The sequence below is a fragment of the Coregonus lavaretus genome (assembly GCF_964263955.1).
Source record: "Coregonus lavaretus genome assembly, contig: HAP1_SCAFFOLD_812, whole genome shotgun sequence".
NCBI lineage: Eukaryota > Metazoa > Chordata > Actinopteri > Salmoniformes > Salmonidae > Coregonus > Coregonus lavaretus.
This window is the reverse complement of record NW_028162456.1, coordinates 161,379-171,345: the sequence shown is the minus strand read 5'-3', so window position 1 is coordinate 171,345 and position 9,967 is coordinate 161,379. Positions and strand designations below refer to the sequence as shown.

Below are 9,967 nucleotides of genomic sequence, written 5' to 3'. Positions count from 1 at the left end.
TCTTCTTGTTTTTGATGACCATTTAGCCCCAAAAGAGCACCTTCAATCTACAAAGATCTACTAGTGTATCCTTGTAGCTTTCTCTCCTGATTTTCTCTAGTCCTTTAGATTGGCTTTGATTTGTTTGCACAGTGCATTTACTCTCTCTTCCCTTAATAACCTTATTTTAGGTTCAAAACCCTGTCACGGATATCAGACACAGCTGAAATGTAAAGCACGGAAGATCAGAAATGGTGCATGGAAACAAAGCTGGAGTCTCCTAACAGAGACATGTAGAAATGAGGGGACTTTATCTTACACCCCTCTTGTGTTAGATACAGATGTGCATTCATCTCTCTCCAAAATTAAAGTGAAAAACAAAAAATGCAAGAAAGCTCGCCCTAAAAAGCTAAAGAGCTTCATCCCCACGGCCAAACAGGAAACATCCCCTGCTGACCTGCTTAGAACACATGAGAAAAAAATCCTCCTTTTTGGAAAACCTGGAATTGGAAAAACAACAGTCGCCCATCAAATGTTGAACCTCTGGGCAGAGAAAGATCACAGAGAACTAGACTACATGTTTTATTTTGACGTGAGAGACATTTCACACAGAAAACCCATGAGCCTGGAGGACCTTCTCTTTAACATGTACAGTGAGCCCCTTAAAAGTAAAGAAGAAGTGTTACAGGATATTAAGGAGAACTCTGAAAACGTTGTCATCATATTTGATGGAATCACAGACCTCTCCTCGCTGTCGGTAGTAAAGGACCTTGTGGAGAACCTCCCTGATGCAAAGATTGTGACCACATGCAGACCAGATCAATCTGAAGACTTCCTGACAGACTGGCCCGCAGACTGGTTCAGAGTGGAGGTGAAAGGGTTCAGTGATGCATCCATCAGGGCTTACTTAACAGAGATGCTGAGTGCTGATCCTGACTCCTTGAGCAGTGTTTTAAACAACCTAGAGTTGTTCAGTCTGTGCCATGTCCCAATGTATGCACTGATGGTGGTTGGTTGCATTTATTTCCATACCTCAAAGGCTTCTAAACAGACATGCACTATAACTGAAATGTACAGCAACGTCCTCCGTCACTGCATCCAAAAACACAGTAGCATACGACTTAAGGATACCGACAATTATCTCAAAGAAAACAGAGAGAAAATATTGTCTTTGGCAGAAATAGCTTTTCATGCAACAAATGAAAAAAACATGAACTTGACAACACTGAGTTGTGAAGAAAGCGGTGTCCATTTTGCGTTCTTGGGAGCACTTATGGTTAAGGTTGCACCCACAGCGTCAGACACTTACTGTGCATTTCTCCACTACACAATGCAGGAGTTCTTTGGTGCCCTTTGGCTCTTACAGAATCCAGATCAAATCAGAGAGGTTCTAGAGAAGTGCCAGACTGAAGAATGGAAACACACAAAACACATGATTCCTTTCCTGTGTGGGCTTCTGAATGAGAGGAATATTAGATTGGTAAACGGTATAGTTCCAGATCAACAGATCAAGAAGACGTCAGATTGGTTCTTCAAGGAAGTGGTGAACACATTTCTTCCATCTCAAACAAACCAAGATCATGCAGAAGGTGGTGTTCCTGAGTTTGAGATAGATCTTCTGTTTTTGTGTCAGTGCTTGTATGAACATCAGTCTACTGAGGCCTGTCTCCTTCTCCTGGACAAACTGGACTATCATCTAGACGTGAGTGGAGAACATCTTGATCCTCACCAGTGCTGTGCAGTGTCTTATGTGACCAGTCAGTCTGCAGAGAGAAAGGTTGGCTTGGACCTGAACGACTGCATTGTGTCAGACCAAGGAGTAAGGCTGATACTGGGCTCTCTGAAGAATGTCAGACATCTTGGGTAATATTTGTGTTATCTAATTCACAAGTTTATTGACAATTAACCAGTCAAAGAAAGAGAAATTGTGATGAAGCAACTGATCTTTATAAAAAATATCTATTGTATTCTCTTCCATTCAGATAGTTAGTTATAAACACTTCTGTGTCATGCTACTTTGAAATAATCTGTATAATTTAATTTATAATCTAATCTCTTTTAAAGGCCCTCCTCTGGTGATTCATCTGACCACTCAATGCTGTGTCAACTCTGGACAACTTTGCTGAGCAGTGTGGCAGAGATGGACTTCACCAGCTTACTTGGTCTCTGTGGAAATGAGTTGCACCTTCCAGTCCAGGGTGAAAGACGAGTGTTTGAGAGAGCAGAAGAAGTGATGAAGCAGAGTCTAGAGAGGGTTCATCTCTGTCTACACTGGGGTCAGAGAACTCTTCTCAGTGAAGCTCTCAGCAAAACCATTTTAGACTGTTTATCACATATCAACAAACTCAGGTGAGTGTTTCCACAGCCAATATATATTTACACAATGTCTTTGTGACTATTCATTTATTTAAGTCAGTTGAGAACATATTGTACTTATTTCCAATGACAACCTATCAAAAGGCTAAGACAGACAAACAAAGACATTGCAACAACACAACAAGATAGACATGATGACAACAGTATTCAGTCTGTAAAAGTGGCAGCAGTCACATTCTCCCTGCTTCTATCTGAACATAGACATTCTTATGTTTTATGGGTCACAGGTTTACCCCACTAGAACATCAGAGAGGATCCCCTGAAAGACTGGAGACAGAAGAGAAAGCAGTCCTACTAGATTTGTGTCTACAAGCAGCACTAGATCACAGAGAAACTTTCCAGAGAGCTGTGAACACACTGCTGTCACTGTTCTCGGTGTATCAAACTGAGAGTGATTTCCTGCTGGATCTGTACTCACATGTGAAGGAATATGAGACTCAAACAGGCAGGAGTGTCCTTCCAGCATTACAGCCAGTTTACCAGTCAGCTCCTGCAGTCTGGTCCATAGACCTCTCAGAGAGAAAGGCCTCCCTCCTCCTAGAAGTGCTGAAACTCCAACCAGAGAAGAAACCAGTAGAGCTGAAGGGCTGGTCAGATGAAGAGAGTGAAGTGAGGAGTTTCCTTCAGTGTCTGCCCTACATCTCACAGCTGAGGTGAGTTGGATCAGTACAGTTCAGAGATTGTAGTTGTCTGTCCATGTATTTCCCTTTAGAGAGGAAGTTTGTAGCTTTCTGCAGTAACTTAATAAACTAAACATACACATACTGTTTGGAAAATATGCGATCTTTGTAGTCAGGATTTTGAGTAACAATTTAAGTGGATGATGAGTTTAGAAAGAGAGTCATTGTATTTTACCCACCATAATGTGACCATCAGAAATTCAAATATCTCTCACATATTCATCTATTTGTTGTTTAACTGTGCTTGCAGTTTTCCTCCACCACAGGATCAGAGAAGATCCCCTGAAGAGAGGACAAAGAGAGAGAAGATATTCCTACTGAATCTGTGTCTTCAAGCAGCTCTCCATGAGAGAGGAACCATACAAACAACTGTAGAGAAACTGTTGCCACTGTCTAAAGTATATCACCATCAGAAATGTGATTTCCTGCTGGATCTGTACTCACATGTGAAGGACTATGAGACTCAAACAGGCAGGAGTGTCCTTCCAGCATTACAGCCAGTTTACCAGTCAGCTCCTGTAGTCTGGTTCATAGACCTCTCAGAGAGAAAGGCCTCCCTCCTCCTAGAAGTGCTGAAACTCCAACCAGAGAAGAAACCAGTAGAGATGAAGGACTGGTCAGACGAAGAGAGTGAAGTGAGGAGTTTCCTTCAGTGTCTGCCCTACATCTCACAGCTGAGGTGAGCCTGAACATGTGTGGTGGTTAGTGATTATGTGATGCTAGTGATTATTATCTTGTAGAAACATTGTAATATAAAACTTCAAGTGTTGGTGAATCTGGTAACATTTATCCCCTGATTTCCTGACATAACAAATGTTGCATTACTAAATGTCACACATACATCATGTGAATGTCTCTAAAATTATATAATTTTACATATAAACAAAGCACATTATGTAAATGTATAACTACTTCATATATCTTTAGCTATGACTGGTTTCATGTGTTCATCCATGTCTGAATCAGCTGTTACTGTCCTTGTTGCAGTTTCTATCCATGGTGGTCTGATCCCTCAAAGCTGATCAAGTTCCTGGTGGATCTCCTGTCTCAAGCAGCAGAGTGGGAGGAGCAGACAGGAGAGAAGACACTGAAGCTGGTATCATCAGTGTGGACTTACAGCACCTTTACTTTTCTCTATGGAGACAATTCTAAACAGAGTGATTTCCTGCTGGATCTGTACTCACATGTGAAGGACTATGAGACTCAAACAGGCAGGAGTGTCCTTCCAGCATTACAGCCAGTTTACCAGTCAGCTCCTGCAGTCTGGTCTATAGACCTCTCAGAGAGAAAGGCCTCCCTCCTCCTAGAAGTGCTGAAACTCCAACCAGAGAAGAAACCAGTAGAGCTGAAGGGCTGGTCATATGAAGAGAGTGAAGTGAGGAGTTTCCTTCAGTGTCTGCCCTACATCTCACATCTGAGGTGAGTCTGAACATGGGTGGTGGTTAGTGATTATGTGATGCTAGTGATTATTATCTTGTAGAAACATTGTAATATGAAACTTCAAGTGTTGGTGAATCTGGTAACATTTATCCCCTGATTTCCTGACATAACAAATGTTGCATTACTAAATGTCACACATACATCATGTGAATGTCTCTAAAATTAAATACTTTTACATATAATCAAAGCACATTATGTAAATGTATAGCTACTTCATATATCTTTAGCTATGACTGGTTTCATGTGTTCATCCATGTTTGAATCAGCTGTTACTGTCCTTGTTGCAGTTTCTATCCATGGAGGTCTGATCACTCAAAGCGGATCAAGTTCCTGGTGGATCTCCTGTCTCAAGCAGCAGAGTGGGAGGAGCAGACAGGAGAGAAGACACTGAAGCTGGTATCATCAATGTGGACTTACAGCACCTTTCCTTTTCTCAGTGGAGACAATTCTAAACAGAGTGATTTCCTGCTGGATCTGTACTCACATGTGAAGGACTATGAGACTCAAACAGGCAGGAGTGTCCTTCCAGCATTACAGCCAGTTTACCAGTCAGCCAGTCCTGCAGTCTGGTCCATAGACCTCTCAGAGAGAAAGGCCTCCCTCCTCCTAGAAGTGCTGAAACTCCAACCAGAGAAGAAACCAGTAGAGCTGAAGGGCTGGTCAGATGAAGAGAGTGAAGTGAGGAGTTTCCTTCAGTGTCTGCCCTACATCTCACAGCTGAGGTGAGTTGGATCCGTACAGTTCAGAGATTGTAGTTGTCTGTCCCTGTATTTCCCTTTAGAGAGGAAGTTTGTAGCTTTCTGCAGTAACTTAATATACTGAACATACACATACCGTTTAAAAAGATGCAATCTTACTTCGTGGTCAGGATTCTGAGGAACAATTGAAGTGGATGATGAATTTAGAAAGTTAGTCATTGTATTTTAACTGCTATAATGTGACCATCAGAAATGCATATCATATCTCTCACATATTCATCTATTTGTTGTTAAACTGTTCTTGCAGTTTTCCTCCACCACAGGATCAGAGAAGATCCCCTGAAGAGAGGACAAAGAGAGAGAAGATATTCCTACTGAATCTGTGTCTTCAAGCAGCTCTCCATGAGAGAGGAACCATACAAACAACTGTAGAGAAACTGTTGCCACTGTCTAAAGTATATCACAGTCAGAAATGTGATTTCCTGCTGGATCTGTACTCACATGTGAAGGAATATGAGACTCAAACAGGCAGGAGTGTCCTTCCAGCATTACAGCCAGTTTACCAGTCAGCTCCTGCAGTCTGGTCCATAGACCTCTCAAAGAGAAAGGCCTCCCTCCTCCTAGAAGTGCTGAAACCCCAACCAGAGAAGAAACCAGTAGAGCTGAAGGGCTGGTCAGATGAAGAGAGTGAAGTGAGGAGTTTCCTTCAGTGTCTGCCCTACATCTCACAGCTGAGGTGAGTCTCAACATGTGTGGTGGTTAGTGATTATGTGATGCTAGTGATTATTATCTTGTAGAAACGTTGTAATATAAATCTTCAAGTGTTGGTGAATCTGGTAACATTTATCCCCTGATTTCCTGACTTAACAGATGTTGCATTACTAAATGTCACACATACATCATGTGAATGTCTCTAAAATTAAATAATTTTACATATAATCAAAGCACATTATGTAAATGTGTAACTACTTCATATATCTTTAGCTATGACTGGTTTCATGTGTTCATCCATGTCTGAATCAGCTGTTACTGTCCTTGTTGCAGTTTCCGTCCATGGAGGTCTGATCACTCAAAGCTGATCAAGTTCCTGGTGGATCTCCTGTCTCAAGCAGCAGAGTGGGAGGAGCAGACAGGAGAGAAGACACTGAAGCTGGTATCATCAGTGTGGACTTACAGCACCTTTCCTTTTCTCAGTGGAGACAATTCTGGACAGAGTGATTTCCTGCTGGATCTGTACTCCCATGTGAAGGACTATGAGACTCAAACAGGCAGGAGTGTCCTTCCAGCATTACAGCCAGTTTACCAGTCAGCTCCTGCAGTCTGGTTCATAGACCTCTCAGAGAGAAAGGCCTCCCTCCTCCTAGAAGTGCTGAAACTCCAACCAGAGAAGAAACCAGTAGAGCTGAAGGGCTGGTCAGATGAAGAGAGTGAAGTGAGGAGTTTCCTTCAGTGTCTGCCCTACATCTCAAAGCTGAGGTGAGTCTGAACATGTGTGGTGGTTAGTGATTATGTGGTGCTAGTGATTATTATCTTGTAGAAACATTGTAATATAAATCTTCAAATGTTGGTGAATCTGGTAACATTTATCCCCTGATTTCCTGACTTAACAGATGTTGCATTACTAAATGTCACACATACATCATGTGAATGTCTCTAAAATTAAATACTTTTACATATAACCAAAGCACATTATGTAAATGTATAACTACTTCATATATCTTTACCTATGACTGGTTTCATGTGTTCATCCATGTCTGAATCAGCTGTTACTGTCCTTGTTGCAGTTTCCGTCCATGGAGGTCTGATCACTCAAAGCTGATCAAGTTCCTGGTGGATCTCCTGTCTCAAGCAGCAGAGTGGGAGGAGCAGACAGGAGAGAAGACACTGAAGCTGCTATCATCAATGTGGACTTACAGCACCTTTCCTTTTCCCTATGGAGACAATTCTGGACAGAGTGATTTCCTGCTGGATCTGTACTCCCATGTGAAGGAATATGAGACTCAAACAGGCAGGAGTGTCCTTCCAGCATTACAGCCAGTTTACCAGTCAGCTCCTGCAGTCTGGTCCATAGACCTCTCAGAGAGAAAGGCCTCCCTCCTCCTAGAAGTGCTGAAACTCCAACCAGAGAAGAAACCAGTAGAGCTGAAGGGCAGGTCAGATGAAGAGAGTGAAGTGAGGAGTTTCCTTCAGTGTCTGCCCTACATCTCAAAGCTGAGGTGAGTCTGAACATGTGTGGTGGTTAGTGATTATGTGGTGCTAGTGATTATTATCTTGTAGAAACATTGTAATATAAATCTTCAAATGTTGGTGAATCTGGTAACATTTATCCCCTGATTTCCTGACTTAACAGATGTTGCATTACTAAATGTCACACATACATCATGTGAATGTCTCTAAAATTAAATACTTTTACATATAATCAAAGCACATTATGTAAATGTGTAACTACTTCATATATCTTTAACTATGACTGGTTTCATGTGTTCATCCATGTCTGAATCAGCTGTTACTGTCCTTGTTGCAGTTTCTATCCATTCTGGCCTGAACACTCAAAGCAGATCAAGTTCCTGGTGGATCTCCTGTCTCAAGCAGCAGAGTGGGAGGAGCAGACAGGAGAGAAGACACTGAAGCTGGTATCATCAATGTGGACTTACAGCACCTTTCCTTTTCCCTATGGAGACAATTCTGAACAGAGTGATTTCCTGCTGGATCTGTACTCACATGTGAAGGACTATGAGACTCAAACAGGCAGGAGTGTCCTTCCAGCATTACAGCCAGTTTACCAGTCAGCTCCTGCAGTCTGGTCCATAGACCTCTCAGGGAGAAAGGCCTCCCTCCTCCTAGAAGTGCTGAAACTCCAACCAGAGAAGAAACCAGTAGAGCTGAAGGGCTGGTCATATGAAGAGGGTGAAGTGCGGAGTTTCCTTCAGTGTCTGCCCTACATCTCACAGCTGAGGTGAGTCTGAACATGGGTGGTGGTTAGTGATTATGTGATGCTAGTGATTATTATCTTGTAGAAACATTGTAATATACAACTTCAAGTGTTGGTGAATCTGGTAACATTTTTACTCAGATTTCCTGACATAACAAATGTTGCATTACTAAATGTCACACATACATCATGTGAATGTCTCTAAAATTAAATACTTTTACATATAACCAAAGCACATTATGTAAATGTATAACTACTTCATATATCTTTAGCTATGACTGGTTTCATGTGTTCATCCATGTTTGAATCAGCTGTTACTGTCCTTGTTGCAGTTTCTATCCATGGAGGTCTGATCACTCAAAGCGGATCAAGTTCCTTGTGGATCTCCTGTCTCAAGCAGCAGAGTGGGAGGAGCAGACAGGAGAGAAGACACTGAAGCTGGTATCATCAATGTGGACTTACAGCACCTTTCCTTTTCTCAGTGGAGACAATTCTAAACAGAGTGATTTCCTGCTGGATCTGTACTCACATGTGAAGGACTATGAGACTCAAACAGGCAGGAGTGTCCTTCCAGCATTACAGCCAGTTTACCAGTCAGCCAGTCCTGCAGTCTGGTCCATAGACCTCTCAGAGAGAAAGGCCTCCCTCCTCCTAGAAGTGCTGAAACTCCAACCAGAGAAGAAACCAGTAGAGCTGAAGGGCTGGTCAGATGAAGAGAGTGAAGTGAGGAGTTTCCTTCAGTGTCTGCCCTACATCTCACAGCTGAGGTGAGTTGGATCAGTACAGTTCAGGGATTGTAGTTGTCTGTCCCTGTATTTCCCTTTAGAGAGGAAGTTTGTAGCTTTCTGCAGTAACTTAATATACTGAACATACACATACCGTTTAAAAAGATGCAATCTTACTTCGTGGTCAGGATTTTGAGGAACAATTGAAGTGGATGATGAATTTAGAAAGTTAGTCATTGTATTTTAACTGCTATAATGTGACCATCAGAAATGCATATCATATCTCTCACATATTCATCTATTTGTTGTTTAACTGTTCTTGCAGTTTTCCTCCACCACAGGATCAGAGAAGATCCCGTGAAGAGAGGACAAAGAGAAAGATATTCCTACTGAATCTGTGTCTTCAAGCAGCTCTCCATGAGAGAGGAACCATACAATCAACTGTAGAGAAACTGTTGCCACTGTCTGAAGTATATCACTATCAGAAATGTGATTCCCTGCTGGATCTGTACTCTCATGTGAAGGACTATGAGACTCAAACAGGCAGGAGTGTCCTTCCAGCATTACAGCCAGTTTACCAGTCAGCTCCTGCAGTCTGGTCCATAGACCTCTCAAAGAGAAAGGCCTCCCTCCTCCTAGAAGTGCTGAAACTCCAACCAGAGAAGAAACCAGTAGAGCTGAAGGGCTGGTCAGATGAAGAGAGTGAAGTGAGGAGTTTCCTTCAGTGTCTGCCCTACATCTCACAGCTGAGGTGAGTCTGAACATGGGTGGTGGTTAGTGATTATGTGATGCTAGTGATTATTATCTTGTAGAAACATTGTAATATAAATCTTCAAATGTTGGTGAATCTGGTAACATTTATCCCCTGATTTCCTGACTTAACAGATGTTGCATTACTAAATGTCACACATACATCATGTGAATGTCTCTAAAATTAAATACTTTTACATATAATCAAAGCACATTATGTAAATGTATAACTACTTCATATATCTTTAGCTATGACTGGTTTCATGTGTTCATCCATGTCTGAATCAGCTGTTACTGTCCTTGTTGCAGTTTCCGTCCATGGAGGTCTGATCACTCAAAGCTGATCAAGTTCCTGGTGGATCTCCTGTCTCAAGCAGCAGAGTGGGA

General features: G+C 42.0%; 1 protein-coding gene across 1 annotated transcript; it reads left to right on the top strand.

The window, feature by feature from the left end:
* Positions 1–346: 346 nt before the first annotated feature.
* LOC311119217 (protein NLRC5-like) lies at positions 347–9,191 on the top strand (the record flags this gene model as incomplete). Its single annotated transcript, XM_084193946.1, has 6 exons — positions 347–1,842; positions 2,044–2,328; positions 2,583–2,765; positions 6,218–6,649; positions 7,698–8,085; positions 9,156–9,191. Coding segments are annotated over 6 exons (2,820 nt in total), but the record flags the coding sequence as incomplete, so codon positions are not given.
* Positions 9,192–9,967: the final 776 nt, after the last annotated feature.